The 23,569-nt window shown below is 45.8% G+C and overlaps 1 protein-coding gene across 11 annotated transcripts in view; it reads right to left on the bottom strand.

Moving 5' to 3' along the window:
• macf1a (microtubule actin crosslinking factor 1a) overlaps positions 1-23,569 on the bottom strand; it is a 131,809-nt gene that overhangs the window by 96,621 nt on the left and 11,619 nt on the right. Inside the window, exon 1 of one of the 11 annotated variants that reach the window (XM_028963292.1) lies at positions 8,191-8,452. The exons of the other annotated variants lie outside the window; for them this stretch is intronic. Coding sequence (XP_028819125.1) covers positions 8,191-8,245 — 55 coding nt within the window. The 5' untranslated portion in view covers positions 8,246-8,452. Of the gene's footprint in view, positions 1-8,190; positions 8,453-23,569 lie in introns of those variants that run through there. 11 annotated transcript variants of the gene reach the window in all.

Below are 23,569 nucleotides of genomic sequence, written 5' to 3'. Positions count from 1 at the left end.
TTGCAGCGAATATTATTAGAATGTTGCACGACAATTATCGTATAATTATATAATAATATATAATATAATATATTATATTATCCTCTGCTTGTGTGATTTCATGATTTCACCTTCTACAATGAGTCAGACAGTCCTGTAATATCAGCTGTGAAAGATAGGGGGCAGGACTGCACCATGGCCAGGGTAGTGAAAAACTTAAAACACGTGGCTCTTTATTTCAGGTCAAAAGCCGGCTTTACCACACAAACACAAAATTCCAGCTACATCGCATATAATGAACTCCACACAGCACCTCGGCACCAGAGCTAGAAACCCACACTGCGTCTGACACCACATTAGGCCACCGGGATCCAACCTGCACCTGCCTGACAACACACTGACGCCCAGAGGAGCCAGGAAAAAGCAATCACCTCAGCAGATGCTTCTTCTCAGGCAGTAGCAATCAAACACCGAATTGAATGTTGCCTTATAAGGTAAATGAAGACTGCACAGCGCAGGTTTGGATGGACTGGCAACCTGAACAGGCCCGGCTTTGGTACCGCCTTCAAGAGAACTGACACCGCCAACGGCTTTAAGGGTTGATATGAGATCTAATACACGCGATCAAACGTGAGCAGGTAAACGCCTCCTATTAGCGCCACCTATTGTAAAGAGACATTTTCAAGAGTTTCAAGCGGCCGTGACATTGACATGGTGCAAGGGACGTGGTGTGTTGCAGCATCGGGAACAGCAGCAGCTCAACATGTCCACTGCTGGACTACGGTCTCTAACTGCAGGGTAGGGGAGGTGGTGGTGTCATACCTGTTCTGACAGAGAACTGAATGGGACCTGATGTTGGAATGGTATGCGATGCCCTTGGGATAACCAATAAACCTCCATTACCTTTCAATGGATACCTACAGGAATCCGTGTGCCGCAATCTGCAAAACCACACTGACAACACAGAGTAAAATGCAGTAGCAGAGTAAAATAGACGATCAGTGCAGATGTCCTTCAGGAAACAGCTATTGGTGCTTCAGAGGTTTTGGTAGCAGATTAAAGCCCCCCCCCCCACACACACACACACAACTGGAAACACCACAAAGACACGCCCTTTCTGTCATCTGGATAAAGCAACAGCAAGGACACAGTACAAGCAAGGTCACACCTGTGGAGGATGCGGGTCAGCGCCGGAAACTGGACACCCATGACCCCCTCTATGGTATGGAACGGTAAACACAGACCCCTCCCAGTGATGCCACGCGACTGGTGTCCAGTTCACAGAAGACTTGCTGCATTATTATCTACACAACATGAGCCTGGGACCTAGTGGGTGAGTAGAAATGTACTTTTAAGTTATTATATATAGAAAATTTGGGGGGGAAAAAAGGGGAGTGTGTGTGTGTGTGTGTGTGGGGGGGGGGGTTGAAAACAAAAATCATCACAAACCTAACACATTCTCACAAAAATATAGAAATGCAGAAATATTCCCAGAGCACTGCAGAGTCTCCAAAGAACAATTGCTAATATTAAAAGGTCTGAGAGACAGAGACCTTCTCCTCGCCCGAGGAACCCAAACGGACAGAGACGCTGATTTACAGTCAGAGCACTTAAGATAAAGGAGGAGGACATCTCTGTGCCAAAACCCATTCAGCATCAGCCACAGAGTCATCCAATCACATGTTAATGAGGCAGAAAGGAGGGGAGGGCGACTGGATAGGGGTCGTGAGAGAGACACCTTTTAGGATGAGGTCAGTGTCGTTACCGAGGTCGTAAAGAACGCGCGGGACAAAGGTCCGAGAGGTGGAATGCAAAAAGCATACAGAAACCCGGCGGAAACGAGCGTGTGGACAGAAAATATAAAAGACACTGCTGTAACGAGCACTTTCATTTTACTCCAGCTGTTTTCATCGCCACGGAAACCTCTCATTTAGTCACTGACCACACCCTCCATAAGTCACCTGACCCTCCTCCTCCCACGCTGTCCAGACATCTTAGGCCATTATGACGTATATAATATTTAGCAGAGGAGAACAATCCCATGTAAAATCATAAATGTTTTAATGATATAATTAACAGAAGAAAAAAAAAAAAACAACATAGATATATTATATCTATATCTTCCAGAATTATGAGAGGAAAGATCTTTCTTTAGATTCTTTTATAAAAACTGATAATTATCCTCTTTTTTGGAAGACATGGAGATAATTTAAAGCAAATGAATACTGGCTTGTATTTGAAAAACAACTTGAAATCATTAATGATGTACATATTGATATCAAATGGAGCAATAAATTACATCATCCAGAATGAGGATGGTGTGCCGGTGAGAGCCGTCAATCAGGCTCCTTCCATTTTGAAAATGAAGAACGGAAAGTGAAGTGATTGTCGTTGTGAAACACTGCAGCACAGCACGCGGTGACAACGAAATGTGTCCTCTGCTTTTAACCATCACCCTTGGTGAGCAGTGAGCAGCCATGACGGGCGCCCGGGGAGCAGTGCTCTGATCAGGGGGCTGCTCAGTGGCACCTCAGCGGACCGAGATTCTGATTACTGGGCCTCTTCCTTAACCTCTAGGCCACCACTCCCCCAGTTTATGAGCTCAGTTTATAAAAATACCTTTGAATATCACATTCTGGGCAAGAGAAATAATTACACACCAACAGAGTAAAATAGTAGCTGCTTTTTTTATCTTCAAAAAAACAGAACAAAACAAGTGGTTTGTTCATGTTTTATCTATTTATGTAAAATCCTGAAGACAAGTTTACAACAGGCTCTTTTGCACCAAGTAGTAATAAGAACACGGGGAGCCTTTCTGCCGTTTTTCTGGCTGCATTCGCACTGGACAATGAAGGGACACAAGTTGGCAGACGGCAATGTCATTTAGTGTGATTGACTATTCAACATAACATCAACAACAATATGTTCCATCACATGAATAAACTGTGTTTATGCAGCTTTTTACATTGATACGGTGGGTGCGGGTGCATCGTATAGCAACAAGAAAAGTGTATTTGTGCCAGTAGCTATGAAAACTTAAATTAGGCCAGCAGTGCAGAAGCCCCTATTTATCTTTATATCCATTATTTTCAACATTTCCTGCATTTTGATTGGCCAATTTAACACCGACACTGCTTCCCCACACTCGGGGTGGTCCGCAGCGGACCAGACAAATGAATTTCGAGTTTCCCAAAGCTGACACGCAATTGCATAAAGTGATCAATCGCGATGTTAATGTGCACTCAGGATGGGTCGTTAGGGAGGCATAATCCCTTTTTAACAAGGGGTCCGGACCCTGGACAGGGGCCTGCAAGACCACAAACCAGTTAAGGTTTTACTGAGAGCGTAACACCGGGTGACATAGGAGAACCCCAATCGTTTTTGTGGGGAAAATTTCAATCTGTTCACATTTCTGCCAAAGTCAAAGAATTTGATGAATTTGTCCTGCAATATAAAAAAGGGAGGACGATAGATTTCGACAAATGGGGCCTGATGGGAAGAGAAAGGGGAGAGAAAGATTCGAAGCCCCCATCCTGACCAGTGCACATCCCACATAGTGATTCCGGTGGCACACTTTCAAAGGCAAACATACGATCAAGCGTTCATGCAGAGAGACATGTAAAGGGCATACGCATGCTGAGATCATAGGTTTGGTAGCTAATGGGTCAAAGATAAGGCTTCAAAGGCCCAATAACCGTGCAACAAATAAACAAACACACACACACACACTCACACTCATAAATGGACAAAGAATAATGAATGAATTAAATGAGCAAACAAAAAGCATGGCACATTCTTGGTCCAGCTGAGTGTCTCGACTGATCTGACAGGGCTTCAGCTGTGCAGTACCGCGAGGGCCAGATCTCAAACCGAGAGTGGGCCGGATTTCCCACGCTGCACTGGGGCGGGATCAGAGAAAGACGGGTCACCCTCCTGCAGATCTAGTGCTTTGACACGTCCGGGAAACAGGAAGTTGGAGCAGCACGCCTCCCCATAGCAGCAGTAGAGGCAGAGCTGGACGCACTGCTGCCAGGCATAACTAATCGCACACCAAATCGAGCAACGGCCGTGTGTGTGTGAGCAAGATTTTTTTTTTTATATTTTTATCTACTAAGCAAAGCAGTTTCCAATATTATCACCCACTTTTGCACACTGCTTTATCCATTCCGGTAAGTAAACTCTCATCGTCAGCAATGACACTATCCTGGGTCAAAGGTCACAGATTTGTTTTGGGTTTCCCCTGTTAAGTAAGATTGTATTTGGTTCAAGCAGCCATGAAGGAAAGAAAAACCAAATAGGAAGCAATTGCTCTGCCAAACCCACATTAAAACACAACTGTGTCTTAACTGCACCATGGGGTGCTGGAATGAACCCCGAAGCATACAAGAGTCATCAAAGAGAAGATGATAAAAGGAGAAAAAGAGGGAAAAAAGGCAGAAGCCTGGGTTTGGGTGGAGCGTGTGAACGAAATATCGACGTAATTACAATCATCAGAAGACACTTGTGGGTGGAATGCTGACTGATTTAGTGGATCTTGACATCTGTGTGAGTCAGCTGGGAGAGAACAAGGTTGCGCCATGACAGCCAAGAAAGGCCTTCAGACCGGCAGAACAGGGAACAGAAGTTGGGCTCATTTGTCTCTCTCTTTCTCACACACACACACACACACACACACACACACACACACACACACACACAGCTCACACAACGCATCTTCCCACCACACACTATACAGTATAATTACATTTTCCCCTCCGCTCAGTGATTAAAGAGACCCTTCTTCAGAACAGAGACCACATTCAGCCACTCAGTACAGCGCCAAACAGCTTGGCACTTCTTTTTTCTTTCTTTAGGGGTACAGTTCTATCGTTAAAAGTGTAATTAGCAACATGCACAGTAACGAGGACACACAATCTGTTACTGTTCCCGCACGGGGTCCATAGTTGGCGCTATATGCACATGGCAGCACAGCGCTCCCGGGCTCATGTTTACACCCGTAGCGCCAGTGTCTCATGAGGGGCACCACGCCCACGTGGCACGGTACAGATACCACAACTGAAGCCTTTATCTCGCCGGTGACATCTGGGCGTCAGGCGGACTCTCTGCTGCCTCTGGCCTGTAGTCTCTCTCACACACACAAAGAATGTCTGCATAAGAATAGTTTTCGTGCACATTAAATTGCATGGCCTAATATACAGTTCGCAAAAAAAAATATTAATGCCAATTCTGTAATGTCTCTCCAAAGACACACACATACACACACACACACACACACACACACACACACACACACACACACACACACACACACACACACAGATGTGCTGCTAGAAACAGCATCACACATGCATTCACTGCCTTTTATTGAGGCGGGCATGCTGGTAGCAGCCCGCGTGTTTTAAGAACAGCAAGTAGGGTCATGTGACCGGACTTGCTTCAGTATGGTGGAAGCCTGGTCATGAGCCGAGTGACAGAGATCAAAGGGCTTTCCTGCCGTTTGATGATATCATCATGGAAAGGCAAACATCGCCGCTAACCCACACGCAACGACACCGCAGCCTTTCTTAAACCCTGTATAGGCCTTGATTGACAATTAAGAACTATCAACTGAGATAGAGGTGAACAGAGATTTAAATTTTTTTTTATTTTTTTTTTTAAATATCGTAAACACACAGAATATTTTATCAAGAGAATAAAAGATTTTAAAATGAATATTAATTTATACACTGGTAACTAGAATGTATTGCTGTAATGTAAGTGCATTGCTAACATACCAACTATAACCCTGTATAATAACTAAACATAACATTGCTCTTTATACATTTTGTGAGACTGTTTTGAGGTAATTTGCTCATTCAATTAAAATGTGAAAAAAAAATAATAAAGCCTACAAGATATCACCGGGCTGACAACAATAATAACAATATTTAGAATTTTATTTTCTATTTCTCTAAATTCAAAGTAAGAATTTTCCATTTCATGCCTATTGTGCCAGCTTCATTCATTTCCAGACATTAAACCAGAACAGAAGGGCCACAGATGTAGAAGAGTGAACCATCGTGGTTCCATTACGGTGGATGAGGTTCCTCTGCCTCCACCGTGTTCACAATGGACCTTCAGTGTCTTTAAAACACGCAAAAAAAAAAGTCCCCAACGTTTACGGAAGGCACTCAGGCGCTGCTGCAACCTGCATCACTTCGCCCGCAAGAACTCGGGCCTGAATGAAGGACTGTGTGGAACCTGACTGCTTCTGGCAGCTGCGTGGTGCTGGGGGGAGAAAGATGCATTTGATACCGCTATGGCCGCACCGTGAATGTTAGCAGAAAGCGAAGTCGGCCGGCACGGCCGGATTCCACGTCTAAATTTGGGTAGAAGGCCTTATGGCGTCTGGATGGAAATATGCATGTCTGCTTGAGGAGCGCTGCAACTGACCTTGGACGGGCACGAGGGCGGAACGCCAAGGAGAGCGGCGAGGGGGGTGTGTGATAGGAGCTCATTGTTCAAACCACTTTAGCCAAATCCCGTTTTTTAGGTAATATTTTAGTAAAACTAATAAGAAATGCATTGTAGAGAACATGCCATTTTAAACCCCCTTGAAATAAAAGAGGTTGTTCTCTCAGTTCCTTAAAAAAGGATTTGATCGGTTGGTAGAAGCATCATCACAGATAACTCAAGAAAACAACTCCTTTTGTTGGATTGACAATGACTAGAAAGATAAGATAATTGCGATAATAAGATGGGGCAGGGAGCTAAATCGCATGTCCTGTATGAGCCTTTGTACGTCTTGGTGAAAAAGAAAAGGTCTGAGCACATGTCGTGCGGGGTTGATGCTAATCAGCGTTAGTGGATTACAGTGCCGTGGGGAGACGGGACAGCTAATGAACTGCTGTGTACACCCCCACCTGACACACACACACACACACACACACACACAGGGATACCTGCTGTTTTCTGACCACCCTCACCTACCACCTGTCCCCATCCGATCTCCGTCCACAGCCTACATCAGGCATCTAATCTACTGTCCGCACCCCCACCCAACACATCCACCCTGAGATAAAAAAAGAAATAAAACCGGCAGCATTTTCGCCCTAATCTGTCCCGTATTGGCTGATAATGGCAATCAGGGAGACAAAGCCAAGCTCAAAGCCCAACAAGGTTAAAGATACACCAGCGCATGATTTGATTGTTAAAGAGACTTTTTTTGGGGCTTGTGGGATACGACCGGAGCCAGACAAAGGCCTCAGTGTTTGATTCTGCTGGGGTACGAAGTGAACCGCCACCTCCCCTCCCCACATCCCTCCATATGTCAAACGCTCAGCGCCAGGTTGGTGCCATGTTCTGGAATACGGACAGCAAATATGGGTCCCATGATCCCGGATTGAATTAGAACAAAATCGCAAAAATAGAGATCGTACCACTTTCAATTTACGTGACAAAAACAAAAGGCAAAAATAAAATGAGGAGCAGCAGAAACACAGTCACACACTCTAATGCATGTGGACACAGTGAACCGAGTCACTGTGAGATAAGCCCAGAACCTCCCTTTAAACAAATCATGGCCAAACACGCAAGAGAACACACACACACACACACACACACACACAGTCATCATTCTGCTTTGTCAAATACAGTACACACACAAATCATCTCCGGTATCCACCGGTTGATGTCTACCGAGTGCGGAGGCTTAATGGAAGCCGCGGGTTTGCTCTGGCTGCCATGGCGACAAGGCGCAGCGTCCCGAGGCGTCAGAGAACTCCGGTTTCACACCCCGCGGCCTTCAGACGGGGGAGCGGCGGGCGGCGTGGCGCGGGCCAGAGAGAGTCCCTGTTCGGAAGCACAGCTGACCGCGACCTTGCCGTGGACAGGGGACACCGGTTGATGCAGCCGTCCAGCCCGAGCGGTCCCAGACCCCGGCAAGACCTCGGACCCGTACTGTCAACAGAGGTCCCGCATACGGCGCGTTCATTTCCAGACACGCAAACAAACCGAGGCTTATCGGTGCTGAAGCTGCATTTCACCGAGTCAGGGAGAGTCAACCAGACAAAAGAGTGCCGAGGACGCCGAGCACAAGGACGCCCAGCAGCTGTCTTTCAAAATAAAGTTCTAATCTTCAGAAAAAAAAAAACACAACACACACACACACAATAAACCCCACAAGTACCGTTTCTCAGAACCGAGAGAAGGGAAGGAGAGTAAATAACAGACCTTTCTTTTCTTCGAGGTCCTGGAGAAACTGCCGGTAAGCAGCGGCGGAGCTCATCTCGCTTCCAACCCAAATCAAGACAGGATGAATGCAGGCGACCGGGAAAGAAAAAGCAGGAGAGAGGCCTTCAAAAGATCCCGGGGAGGTCCAAGGGCTCCGGGGTCACACATCCATAGTGTAACGAAGTCCCACGAGCGCCTTCTTTTCTTCAGCCCAAGACCCGGGCGAGGGTGTTAGCGGCGTGCGGGTGTGTTTGTGGAGCAGCCGGCGTGCTCAGAGTCGAATAGAGGAACTGTACTTTGACCACAAGGCAGGTGATGTCACTGCTTGTGCCGGAGCATGTGCTACGACTCCCTCAATGAGACTCAATCAAGTGTGTGTGTGTGTGTGTGTGTGTGTGTTAGGAGGAATAGAATGGGAGGGTGTGTTTCTTTTTCTCCCAGAAGTCAGCTGTGCATTTATTAAATAAATGTGTGTGTGTGTGTGTGTGTGTGTGTGTGTGTGTGTGTGTTTCTCTGCTTCATGGCCAGGTATGGAAAGCAATGGTGCTTTTCACACAACAATAAGCTAAAGCTGGAGACTTACAGACCCTCTCTCTCTCTCTCAGACACACACACACACACACACACACACACACGTTATGTTTTTCCTGTAACTAGATAAACAGAAAGTAGAGTGAATGATTACCAAAAGTGCATTAACCTCTAATCTCACTTGTCATGTGGGCTACATAGAGATGGGTGACAAATTGGAACAGGAGCCTTTCATTTGGAAACATGAGTTCCAAGGATGTAACTCAACATTTTGACAACGTTATAGATTCTTTTGGGCTTTACTTATGGGATGAACCCATAATTTGCCAGAGCTACATATGGGTATGTACTAAAGCACTTGAGGGCCATGGGCCACATCCCATAAGATAACTTTATATCGATCTATTACTATGGCTTGGCGATATGAAGCTCTGATTACACACCAACTACAGATCCCATAATGCAGTGCGCACTTTGCTGACAAAACGATCGAGTTTGGACGGCGCTTTGGTGACTGACGCTTGAAAAAAAGAATTTCGAGCTGCTTCACAACCTGTTTGCCGTCGCTGTGGAAACTGCAATTGTGAAGCTGCAGTGTAAAGGTCACGTTTGGCAAGGCTACTGACTCATTGCATTATGGGATCTGTAGTTTGTGTGGCATCAACGCTTCATAATAATAGATCTATATAGATGGTAGTAGTCCCAGGTTCAAACCCCACTTACTACCATTGTGTCCCTGAGCGTCTCCTGGGGGACTGTCCCTGTAACTACTGATTGTAAGGTTCTCTGGATAAGGGAATGTGATAAATGCTGTCAATGTAAGCATGAGAGCTGCACAGCTTAGAAGCAGCACACTCAAATTTTCAGAGATGTTTGGCAATGTCATGTGAATCAGCCTCACAGAAGCTTTGTGGTAACGATTAATTAATAGTTATAATAAATAATAATAATTTTTATTATTAAAATTAAACCTCAACAGGTTTGAAAGGTCGTGGATTTGAATAAATTTACAATGTCTTGTTACATTCTGAATGAGTTCAAGAACAAGAGCAAAGTTAAGATCAAGGGGTGTCAACAAGCTGATTATGAATAATCACCTTTATCCTATGATGAAACATTCCGTGATTGACAGGAGTGGTGATCCCTATTTGAACACCTACAGGACATTCCACACTCTCATTTACATTTACATTTATAGCATTTATCAGACGCCCTTATCCAGAGCAACTTACAATCAGTAGTTACAGGGACAGCCCCCCCCCCGGAGCAACTTAGGGTTAAGTGTCTTGCTCAGGGACACAATGGTAGTAAGTGGGGTTTGAACCTTTGTCTTCTGGTTCACAGGCGAGTGTGTTACCCACTAGGCTACTACCACACCTTCATAACTAGAGTAGATGACTTTCAAAATACTAATACTAAATACTAAGATCTATCCAGTAAAATATGTCCCAACGTGCACTGAATCTATTCTATGTAGACTTTTCCCCAAATATCACGATTTGTTAACGACAGGTACCAATCAAGTGGAAAACATATTCCTGACCATGCAGGAAAGTTCATTCAGCTCAAACACTGGAATTAACTGTTCTTTACCAGCCACAAAGTCTAACAGGATCTCAGGGCACCAAATGTCTGGGATCCAGACATTTGGCCCACGATAAACCCACCAAATCTGAAGGTTTCTCAACATGGTCCTGCTCGCAACTCAAGCTCACACAAAAACACGTGCGCTAATGCTAAATGCTAAAACTAATGCCTAAGCAGAAGTAAAGTCCAACACAGCATTTTGGCATTGGGGCTGCAATTAACAGCGATTAGCTTGAGAAACTGAGGCGGGACGTGCCGTGCTGGGGTGAAAAACACAGGTGTGCCTGTGACACTGGGATACGGGCACCCAGAGGGCACACAGCTAAAGTGTCTCACACTGATCAGTTGCCCATTTACACCAATATCTGCGAGATCGTATGTGGGATTAAGATACTCTGAAAATGTCCATCGGTGTTAATGTACATTTGTACTGATGGTGCGTTCAACTCATTTCATCTCAGAGGTACTAGTCATTTTAAGTTGTGAAATTACATTTAAACGTGAAATAGCACTAATGTGCTGGAGGAAACCCCAACCCTCAAAGCTGGGTGCCAGTATTCTGTAAACCATTAGACAAAAAAATTCAACAATGCAGTAAAATACAGAGTGGGTTTATGATTTCTCCAAACCGTGTGGCACAAAACCATCAAATGTTGAAATATAAGAAGAACGAGGGTGGAATCGAAAGATGCAGGATATAAAACGCTCTCGCTGCATCCCTGCTCTGGGTCTCTCCAGTCCTGCAATGCAACACTGCACCCTTCCCCCACACTCGCTATCCCTCACAACGTTCTGAGCAGTGCAGGGGCTGCAGCAGTGCAACTCCCATACACCCACCCACCCACCCACACACAGGATCAGGATCAGGATCAGCCCCATTAGCACGGAGAGCTGTGCCTGTTAAGTGCCAGAGAAGCAGGTAAGCGTCTGAACCTGCAGTTCACTTCCCTCCAAGCCTGCTTCTCGGCCCTTTGCAGATATTTAAAGCACGACCCGCCGGGGTGAATGCGGCACTTCCTGTCGCCTGTAGGAGCAGCAGAGGGGTCAAGGGGTTAAACACGCAGCAGTAAACACACGCAGACACACTCTCTCTTTCAGACATGCCCAACCTCAAACAATAGAGCATTAATTCCAAAAAAGAAGTGAAGAAACCATCTGAAAAATAAAACCCTGCCTGGGTTAGAGAGGAGAAAAGTGTGAGACAGAGGGGAGAGAAAAAGAGAGGAAGAGTCCAGAGGGAAACGGATGGATGGATGGGGGGAGGTTACATAAATCTAGGTCACGGTCTGACATGAGATGAGATGTGGGATTAAGGAGAGGGGAGAATTGACGCTGAAATGAAAGTCCAACAAGAGAGAAGTATAAAAATTGGAATCTCTCTCTCAAAAATTGGAGACCTCGCAATCACGCGGGATGAATATTCATCCAAGGCCTGGCGAGCCGAGCACAGAGGAGCATGATCTGGACTATCTATTCCAAAGCTCCCGCTGTACAGAGACATGCATGTTCAAACGTACAGTTAAATGCATTTAAATAGATTTTTAAAGACAGGGTATGAGGTGTGTACGACCCGATTTCAAAATGTGACTATCAATACCCATTTACAGAGCTGTGCAGCCCACTGCATTCTGCAGTCCTGACTGCACCACTTATTCCACTTCAACGATGCTGAAGCAAGCAGGCTAGAGCCGAGCGTTGCAAGCTAGGGATATTCATTAAAATGGAATGCTCACACACACACACACACACACACACGCACACACACGCACACACACGCGCACACACACAACTTGAAGGTGCTGTACTGCAGCAGGACAGACAGAGAGTTGGATGAAAGGTCTTTAGAGATTTTGATATTGTGCAATGGTGCAACTCATCACCACGTCACAAGGCATTTTGATAAAACGGTAAACTGCATTACTCCGTGGCCGGTAAGAAATTAATTACAACCAGAATCACAGTCCAAAAATAAACAATGTGTCCAGTTGAACAGAATGCCACGATTCTTTACGAACACCGAGCTCCGCAGAAGCATCGATATGAAGCGGTGCCAAGATTGGCAATAAATGGTGTGGAAAAACACACCCACAGCTCCTCTGTCGAGCCGAAGGCCGTGAATAACGGCAGACAGCATCGGACCCTTGCACATTTACAGACACGTTATCCCCGCCTAAGCATGGGGTGACTGTCTCTGCAACACCCCCTTAGACTCGAAGGGAGCTCAGAAAACGGTGGAAAAAGACAAAATGAAGCCAGTGAGGGATGCACGCTTTGCTCCGGGGCTGGCCCGAACCGAGCTAAACGGCACCGCCAGCCGGGACAAGCCCCGTCCACCCACCCACAGCGCGCTAGACTCTCCTACCAGGTGACACGTCCTCTAGGGCTTACAGCGAGTGGGAGTCCTGCACAACACAGAAATAGATAAACGAACGAGTGCGAAGACGTCATATGACTGATGTAAGGGGTGGTAGTAGCCTAGTGTGTAACACACTCGCCTGTGAACCAGAAGACCCGGGTTCAAATCCCACTTACGACCATTGTGTCACTGAGTAAGACACTTAACCCTGAGTTGCTCCTGGGGGGGGAGCAAGTCGCTCTGGATAAGGGCGTCTGATAAATGCTCTAAATGTAAATGTAACTGATGCAGCGCCACAAGCACCCCGTAATGTCGTCACCTCTTTTTGGTCAGTATTAGATCATCCTGGTTTAGTTTATGCCATTTTTTTACTTGCAATCACATGTGTATAGAAAAGAGAACACACACACACACACACACACTAGACACACTAGACACTGACGCATATGAGGAACATGTGTTCAGGAACGCCTGTGGTTTATGTGTAGCCTGGGTGGACAGACAGGTGACACCAGCTGTCACCCTCTAGACACATCAATCTCGTTCATTTACTCAGCAGGGGTGTAACATGACGGGCCGACGCGAGTGGCACCCCAACAACATTCAATATGATATACAGCCTATAGCGTTCAAATCAGTAACAGCCATGTTCCGATCAAGCTAGTGCAATCATGTGATTGTTTCACGTGATTCCGTTCGCGTAATTGAATGCACAGTGAATCCAACAGAAATGAAAAAGAACATTTTCAGGCATGGAGCAAGCGCCAGCCATTCTCTTACATTCATATCATTTTCCCATAAGCCAACGGGTTTATTGCGGGAAAAAAAAAGGCCGCTTGGGTGACATTCACCCTGAAGATTTGCCAAGCCCAGTTGACAGAACCTAGCTGTGTTTTTTTTTTTTTTAACCTTTAAATATTTCGAATAAATCATTTAGTGGAGTATTTTTTTCCGTCATAATTAATCATAATCAAATACTGAAGTGAACAGTTATGATATTATGTGACCATCACCCTCATGGTCATACCCCTCAGGCTTGATCAAAGAAATCCTCATTTTCCGGCAAAAGATCTGATGCACAACTCTGCACACAATTCACATTTCAGATTGAACCGTGTCTGTTTTTCCCCAAGGAACTTTAAACACATCTGAACACATTGTTATCCGTGCATATAAAGATAGGATAATAATGGTATGGCACGGTTTTACCTCGGGTAACGCACGTGAAGCCCACTTCATTAGTCTATTACACGCAGGCTGCTAACAAGCCCGCGCCTACGGGGGTAATTAACGAAATGGATGCCGGAAAACATCACACGATCGATGCACCTCGGGCCAGCTCGGTCGGGGGTGTCCACATGACCTCATCTCCACTCTACGCCCCCGCAAATTCGCCACTTCAGCGAGCTACGAATTCTCCGAATCTCTCTGCAGCGGTCCTCCCCAGTCATCCCCGGAAAATTCCCAAAACGGCCGCACCCCGTACATTCAGGTCGCACCCCTAACCACGAAGACGCCAGCTGCGGCCTAAAAAACAGGAGGCGTGAAACAGCTGGGCTACTTGGTCGCTGCCCTAAAATCCGGTGCCAAGCCGTATCCCATCGCTCAACGTACAGACCCCACCCACCAGCGGCCTCTTTATCTCCAACATTTGTTCTCCGGCGAGCCTCGCCTTGTCTCCTGGCTTTTGACTTCCTTCCTTTAGTCTTAAGTCTCTACAACGTCCACACACCTGTCCGTCTGTCATTGCTCTCGCGTCCCTTCCTCTCGGGATCGATTGTTCTGCTCTATAGACCAGATTTACGCAATTGCCTTCAGAAAGAGCTTCAAATGGTGACAACTTCATGCTCCCACCCTGGCAATTCATGTCACACGCTCTTGTGAAGATGGAGTGGGTACTTTCCAAAGCTCCTTCCGCTTGGACAGAAAAGATTTTGGACAAAAAAAAAAAAAAAAAGGTGAAGCGGGCCTCATGCTATTAAGAGAGGCCGATGAATAATGTTTTTGGAGGGTTGGCCATGTGAACGGGGGCTCCGGAGGTGCTCCGGTTCCTCTGATGTTCCCAATGATAGCGCCGGTCTTCTCAAGCCAGGCCATCGCGATGGAGGCCGGCCAAGGCAGCATTGTGGCTCAACGTGCTTTCTGCCCGGGGTCTAAGTGCTTGAGGCTTTTAAAATGCAGATAATAAAGTGCACTGAGAGGCCAGAAGAGAAAGCAAGAGGAAAAGTAAAAGGGGCTGAAGTTTGAAAAGGTGGAGGTTCTTTGGCCCTCTGTGGCCTCAGAGTTCTCATGCTCTCCAGCTCTTCTCACACAGTCTCCCAGTCAGGCCCTGAACGATTTCCCCGATTAATGCCGACCTCTGACGTTCCCGCCTGCACCTTCACCTGGAACGTTTACACGACGGGCAACTCCAAGATCGCCATGTCACCCGCTCTATTTCACGACCCGCTTACAATTCATTTATAGACATAACCAAAGCAGAGAAATGCAGGAATAACTAAATCAACTTTGTGTGGACTGGCAGCAGATAGAAATTTGGCGACAGAAGATGGAGTCACCAAATTGAAATAGTCAGAATGGGAAAATGACAAAAAAAACCAACTCTTCCTCTGTCCAGACATATGTTGCATCAAATCGTTCTCCAAATTGTCTGCAATTTGTGTCAGTGCTCCTTGTCTCAATCTCTGCGGTCCTTTTACTTTACTGGAAGGGAAGGGATTGGGAGCATCGTCATGCTGGAAGACACAGCATCCATCAAAGTTTAAGGTCACAAAAGCAAATGGGTTCCACCACACACTTCTCCAGATTGTTCTTTTGTTTTCAACTAGAGAGAGAGAGAGAGAGAGAGAGGGACGGTGATGACCAGCAGAGGGCCTTGCTGGTGTAGAGGCCAGCAGATAGTGAACTGCCTGTTCTGTCCTGTCCTGTCCTCCCATCCAGAGAAAGATCTCATTCATTCACCCCCCCCCCATCCCCCCCCCCCCCCCCCCCCCCCCGCTTTTGTTGCCACCCCTCCCCTCCTCTTCACCCTCCCTCATTCTTTCTTCTTTCTCGGCTCTTTTCATGCCGGTGAACGGCCACATCCACTCGTCTGATCTGGTGCAGGGTTCGCCCGCCCCAACCCCCCGAAGCAAGCAAGAGCTCGGCTCTGAAGAAGACATTTTGGCTGGGAAACGTGCAGAGGCAGGCAGTCAGATCCCACAGATAGCCGGGTCGTTGCTGCAACGCCAAGAGCTCAGATAACGAGCAGTCGGATAGGATCTCATGGACACCACATAATAATAATAATAAAAAAAATTAAAAAAAACTCTTTACATTCCTTCAGTTTCTATATCAAAGCACAGACTCCACAAACGCAAACAGCCGCCAGGAAGCACCCAATGCCAGGCCTGACGTTGCCACATTTACCGAGTTTCGGAGCGCATCGGGGTCATGGGAGGTTAACTGACTTTACTCAGACAGGCTTAGCAGCATTAGCGCTCAAACCCAAATTCCACAAGGCGTATTCCCAAAAAAACGCCGTTAAGCTACGCTTATCTGAACTGATGGGCTTCCCTACGCCCCACTGAGGCAGTTTAGTAAGACCTGCAAACATCCGACTTTTTGTACGTTTTTTTCGTACAATGAGCCGAGAAAAGGGGGAAAAGTAAACAAGTCGGGTCAACTTGATTATAATAGCAGAATTACAACAGGTAATGGCGTAGGTGGGGCAGATCCGTTAGACAACAACAAGCATTTCAGGGGCAGAAAAACAAAAGGAAGGCGGAGCCACTGCAGGATGCAGGAAAGAGGTTTATTTTTATGAAAGTCTTTGAGACAAGTCTACACAATTACATATTTTCACTGCACTGTTCACTCAGACCTTATCTTGTGCAAATTAGACCCGATTTGCAGCAAAACAACTGGTATAATGATGAATATATGATGTATGTAGAACTATGACTAATAAGAGAATTCTACATCATAGGTCTACATCGAGATTTCAAATAATGTTCATATTTTTAGCATCAATGTGTATGAAAATATATCTGTTATACCGTAAGGAATACAGAGCACATCCAAAACCATATGGGAGTATATTGCCATGTGTTTACTGTTCTAAATAATGAGAGAAAGCGAGAGAGTGGACATTAGGTACTAGACCAGGCCACCCATCCTGCAGCCTACAGACCCCTAGGGAACAGCAGCTTGGACATACCCTCACTTAAGTGCTAAGGGTCAAAGGTCAAGAGATCAGGAAGAAGCCTCAGCCCCCAACAACGTTCTTTGTTGCTTTCACAAACATGATAATCCAGAAAGTAATGGACTTGAATGAAAATTAATCTGTTCATTAAAAGCTCATTTTGGTAAAATTAGACCCCTATATTGGATTACAAGAGTGAGATCTGGTTTTCATTCCATTTCATTTCATGCAGCATTTAATCCAGAACAAAAGTGAAACTAGGCAGCTAGTCTGTGGAAAAGGCGAGAGCCGCTTTGCATTCGCTGTGAAAAAGAACACATGACAAATCCCCATACGAACTCAAACACTCCAGGAAATGTGGTGGTGGGAACATGATCTTGGTCAAATGCTGAATACAGCCACATAAAAAAAAAAAAAAATTATCTGCAATTTAGGATCAATCCATAGACAAATTCCGATAATCCTTCCCCTCCCCTCCCCTCCCCTCAGACGTAGGAGCAGTGGTGGGGTCACAATCTGGAGACAGGCCTGGACACGAGGCCGCTTGCAATGAGCCAGTGAGGGCAGCCACATCCACAGGAACAGATATAAATAAAATGTTTTATAAGACCATCATAAACTTGACATGCGGAGCCTTTTCTTCCCTCAGCGGACACTCTTACTGCTTTAAACACGCGGCCAGGAAGATAAAATATTTAAAGCAGTTTTTCAAAAATAGCTACGGAGTGCAGACGCACAGAGCAGTCAATGACATCAGCGTACAACTAGTATTAAAGTTTAGAACAATATTACTGACTATACACATACATGCACACATGCACAAACGGATGCACAATCCTATAATATGTCTGCTCCTCGACGACTCATGGACACTTGCAATAGAACCCAGGCCACCACTGATCTTACAAACATCTCCAATCTGGCTCCAATCTGAGGACTACCGGGCACCCTTTAGTGTGGCGTTGAGGAATGCTGAGCTTCAAAGTTCAAGTGCACGGTGCGGAAACACAAAGTCCCGATTCACCGAACGCCCAATCCGCAGCTTGCCTCCCAAACATGGGCTCGGCTGGACTGGAAAAGATGAATCCGGGGTGCCGTGATTTCCATTAGAGGCTAATTCTGCACCTCAACCTGCTCTTATGTCAGAGTTGCAGGGTTGATCAGCGGACCCTGTAAACACTCCTCTGTAAAGCTCCCATACTGAAATCATCATGGTATGATTGTCAGGTTTTGAGTGGGCCAAATTTCATATTTGGGAAAAATCCTTTGCTGTAAATACCATACTTGTGTATTACAGTGATGATATAAAAAAAAAACAAAAAAAAAAAAAAAACACAAAAAGTCCAAATAATCATTATTAAAGTTTGATAAAACTACATATTTACGTGTACCCAAAAAAAGATTCATTCATCGCATATATAGTACACACATAATTATTACTTCGATTTGAATGTGATGGCACTTGTACACATTCAGGATATAAGAATTTTACATTTACAAAAGCAGCATTTACAACGCAGATATTTTTTTAATAAATAACGTTCTTTATTTCAGAAAACCCAGGCCAACCTCCAGCCTCCCATCTTCACGTCATTCTACCGGGGGACCATTGACAGTGCTCTCTGCTGCTACATCACTGTCTGGTACGGGAACCGCGCTGTCGCCAAGCAGAAGGCCCTGCAGCGGACAGTGAAGACTGGGGTTCCACTTCTACCCAGCTCTCAGCTCTAGGAGAAGCACCTCATCAGTCAAGCTCGAAACACGCCCGGTTCTCCCTCCTACCGTCTGGCGGGCGGTTCTGCGGCATCAGAACTGTAACTGCCAGATGCTGCAAGAACTTCTGCCCACAAGCGGTGAGAATTCTCAATGAACTCAATGCACTGCCATCAGCAAAACACTGATCAACTCAACAACAATACACTTCCAGTCTTATGCGCCTGAAAACATACTGACCATACTGACATTTCTGCTCATTTTTGCACGTTTGTCTTGTGTTCTGTTTGAAATATCCAACATATCCACTTACAAGCATCCTACATGATGTTGTCCTCTTTGTCCTGTTCACTGTACAGAAAAGTTTTACTTTCCTCTCATAGACATCTATACAGTATTTAAGTTTTAGTTTAAGTTAGTTTAGTTTAGTTTGCATATACGTTCATATTCTTTTATGATTGCACTATAGGGGGTCTGTGTGAAACATTATTTCAACATTTTTTAATACTGTGTATACTGTTGTACTGACAATAAATCAATATTGAATCTTCATGTTTATAATAATATAAAAAAAGAATCAAAAGAAAAACAAGTCGCTCATTTTTAATGTATTCAAATGATCATAATTATTATAAATAGACACACTCATTTGAACAGCTGGCTCTAGTTCTCCAGTAGTACGTTTGGGTAAAGGAAGGGGAGACTACTGTGTCTTTAAGAGATGGAATAAACATGTCTGCTACTGCTTTGGCCTGGTTTCTCTCTCTCCGTGTTATTTGAGGAATGCAGCACTGACTCGCTCTCTCTCTCTCTCTCTTTTCTGCATCGTCACTGTGGTCTGAACGTTCCAGTGTCTCTCCCACTCACTGCGCTTCCACTCTGGACTTTTATAGCAACTCTCCTACCAGCTCTGAGCATCGTTCTCACACACCAGTTATAACTGGCACAATATCACACACACACACACACACACACACACACACACACACAGGCCAGGAGAAACTGTGGCACAGACATGGTGGCACGTAGGGACAATGATTCAGGGTAACTGGCTGTGGTAAAAGAGTGCCTTGGGGGAGAAAATACCCACACACACACACACACCACACACACACAGATTGGCACAGCACTGATGCCAGACAAGCTCATTCATCCCAAAGCTGATTTTCGGGAAGGCGTCACCTACAGCGAGCTTAACCAGTGGCATCCTGCTGGTAGAACCTTCATCCTCTCAATGTCTAACAGCTCCGCATCTCCCTTTCAAAAGCACGCATTCCGGGGTCGGCAACTACTCGTGGCATCCGGCGTAGTCTCTAACCCCGCCCCAATCTCCCTCTGCTTCATCGCTCACTTCATGGCGCGGCATTGTCTGAGTGTGCCGATTAAAACACCGGGATTAAAGGAGAGCCAGGGTGAGGAAACGCCAGATTAAGGGGGGAGGGGGGAGATTACTCCCGAAAAGTCGCCAGACAACGTTATTCCTCCAGTTCAACATGGAGCTTCCATCTCTGCTCCCAGACAGAGCAAAAAAAAAAAAAAAAAAAAAAACCACACGTTCACACGTTTGTGTTGAGACACAAGGTGTCCAGATTGGCATCTCCTCTGACGGACAGGCAGAGTCAGGGACACGCAGATGCCACGTGGCTTGGTGGTGAGCAGGGTGCTGCTGGCACGAGAGGGTGGCTGGGTGATTAGAGTAAAGACCCCTGAACAGATGGGCCAGGTTGGGCTTCAGAGAGACACCGGGTCCCCACCAGGACAGACCCAGACATACTTAACCCATAACAGAGAGAGACCATCAGAGGCTTCATACAAAAAAAGAAAAAAAAAAAATCAATGTCATTAGAAAGCGTCAGTCACGTTCTGAATGGGAATGCATCAATCATGTCTAACGTGGCCTTTAGTTATTCATTGGACCTTGTAAACAGTAATCCAAAAGTCAGAAGAATAAATAACACATGTTATTTATGTCCTAACTGTAGCCTTAACCACTAACAATTCCACATGACCTAGTTGCTCTCTTTATGTCTTTTAATCTGGCTACACCCCATTTATGGAACAGCTATTAGCTCAGGAAAACGATACTGCAGATTTTCTGCAAAAGCGATTTTATTTCCATTAATCAGCATGGAATACAGTTAAACACCACGTAAAACAAGTGTAAAGTAAGTAAAGTGAAGTGATTGTCACATGTGAAACACAGAAGCACAGCACACGGTGCACACAGTGAAATTTGTCCTCTGCATTTAACCCATCACCCTGAGTGAGCAGTGGGCAGCCATGACAGGCGCCCGGGGAGCAGTGTGTGGGGGCGGTGCTTTGCTCCGTGGCATCTCAGTGGCACCTTGGCGGGTCGGGATTCGAACCGGCAACCTTCTGATTACGGGGCCACTTCCTTAACCACTATATTGTGATATTGACGCGATATTGTGGAGAATGACTTGCTGGGCGAATATTAACATGGGTGCCGCAGACGCCAGCGTCGTTCGATAACTTCAGATATCTTAATTGGCTCTTAAAGCCCGTAAGCAGACCTGAAACAGATTAACACGACAGAGCAAGAGGACGAAAGAGGACGATTGCGTGAGACCACAACAGAGGAAGGGAGATGAAAAGGGACATGCATGCAGACTGGAGAAAGAGACAAAATTGGATCAGTCAGGAGTATTTGGCAATATCCTGACTAAACAAAACATGTAGTGCTGAAGGAATATTTCAGATGCTAAGTCTTATATGGCAACGGAACAACAGACAGGACAGGAGGCGCCATGTCCACAGGTCCAAGTGTTCTGAGCATTATATCCCCCACGGTAGTACTTACTGCACATTGTGAAAGTGAAGCGATTGTCATTGTGAGGCACAGCACACAGTGACACAACGAAATGTGTCCTGTGCTTTTAACCATCACCCCTGGGCGCCCGGGGAGCAGTGTGCGGGGACGGTGCTTTGCTCAGTGGCACCTTGGTGGCACCACTGTCCACCACCACTGTAATGACAACATTTAAAATTCAATGCAAAAAAAAAAACACTCAAATTTCAATACGTCAATAATTGAGTCCGTTTTATTCAGATCCTTTATTTTTGGCTTGGCCAACTCAAGTGTACGGTTTCAGGAGGGGAAATTCAACCTGACAATGGAAATGATGTCACTGCCGCCCACGGTCTTTTCCATTTGGCCTGCTATTTTCCAATACCTGCTATTTATTTAGTTTTTTTATTAATGGCTAAATTCTGACATGTTCAACCACTAACTCTGTTAATGCTGCCAGAAGGTTAGCTGCCTTGAACACAAATTCACCAAAGTAATAAAGAAGCATGGATGTGGGGGGGGTAAACGGATTGCATAAATTGCACTTGACAGCAGCTTGTTTTGCCCCTAAATTATTTCAGTAACAAACCCTCCATGAAGAGGGTTCCAAACATGAAATAAAAACCTACGTTTTAACCTATACTACAGTGGCCAACAACATAAATATGCATAACACCACCACTATCATTTTGTAGACATGGTGCCCAGGCCTTCACACGGCCACAAGAGCCCTGGGCCTAAAGATGGTTGGAGTTTTTCACGCCATATTCTGTCATTTTTCACAGTCGTCGTAACTTGCGATTCTTGCCATGCTAACAACTGCCTGGAAGCACTTAGCTGCACCCAACAGGCCAAAATGACAAAGTCAAAGTGACAAGGGACAGTATGGGGGGAGAGAGAGAGAGAGAGCGGGGCCTGTTCCACTGAGCACAAAAGACGGGGGTGTTCTAATTTTTTTAATAAGACCGTAACAGCGGCTGGATGAATGAGATCGGGACGCCTTGTCTGTTGAACGCCCCGCCGGCAGATTAACTACAGGGGATCAATTTGAATGGCAAATCATGCAGCTTTCAGAAACTCTGCCCTCGCTGAAGCCCAACGCATGTGCACGGAAAGCCAGCGTTCAAATAAGATTCCAATACCGCAAAAGTTGTAGGTGGTGCTCGGCCGCTCAGCGTTCTTGTTCTTCTGCTTCTCAGGCACAGCTCTTGTTTTTCCAAATCTGCCTCTTTCTATTCCCTCAGTGTCCGGAACAGAACCACCATACCACAGTTACTTCCAACCGTGCATTGTGGCTGTACACGGTTACAGCAACAAATTACCGCTGCCTATAAGTTTACCGTCATTACGTTGCTTAGCGACCGTGTCAACAGAAGCCATTTTCACGGTGGAAATCTGAAGATTAGAGCGGATTAGATTATTCTGGAGTTCTTGGTCTGACTGCAGCATAGTCAGGTTCGAACCCCACTTACTACCATTGTGTCCCTGAGCGAGACACTTAACCCTGAGTGTCTCCAGGGGGGACGGCCCCTGTAACTACTGATTTATAAGTCGCTCTGGACAAGGGCGTCTGGTAAAATCTCCTCGTTCTTAAAAACGTAACACGATTTAAAACGAATACTGAGTGAAACCAGTTCTTCATGCATTCACTGGTGAGAACATCAGACTGAGTGTGTTCAAGGAGGTCAAAGGTTCAACCACGCACTCGAGAAGGAAATAGAGCAAATCCCTGTATATACTGTCGTAAGCCTGTTTTTGCTGGCGCGAGCTCAGCTGTGCGGGCGAAGTCGAACCCAGGACCCGCCGCCATCATCAGCTGAGGGTCACGAGTGCAGGGATTTTCTCCAAATCGGAGCGGGCCGCCGGGGGTTCTTGCAGCGTGTGAATCGCCGAGTGGGTGAGAGTTTGAACCCCCCCACACTGCGCTAAAATACGGGGGGTCTGTGAGAGCAGTGAATGGGGTAGAAGCACCTTTGTACACCATCCACCTGTCCATGAATGGATGTCTGTAAAGCTATTGACCGTGTGTGTAAATGGAATCGTACACACAAACACACACGCTTTATAAAGCAAAATAGAAAATGACACCCGCTACTCGTGTAAGCGATGAAATGAGATCACAGGAGCCTCCTTCCAGAAAGACTGCGTGGGGAAAAAAACAAACTCATAGGACCTGTGGAAACGTGCAAGATCTTTCCAC

The sequence above is a fragment of the Denticeps clupeoides genome, chromosome 20 (genome assembly GCF_900700375.1).
Source record: "Denticeps clupeoides chromosome 20, fDenClu1.1, whole genome shotgun sequence".
NCBI lineage: Eukaryota > Metazoa > Chordata > Actinopteri > Clupeiformes > Denticipitidae > Denticeps > Denticeps clupeoides.
The sequence above is the reverse complement of the archived record's forward strand: the minus strand, read 5'-3'. Positions and strand labels throughout refer to the sequence as shown.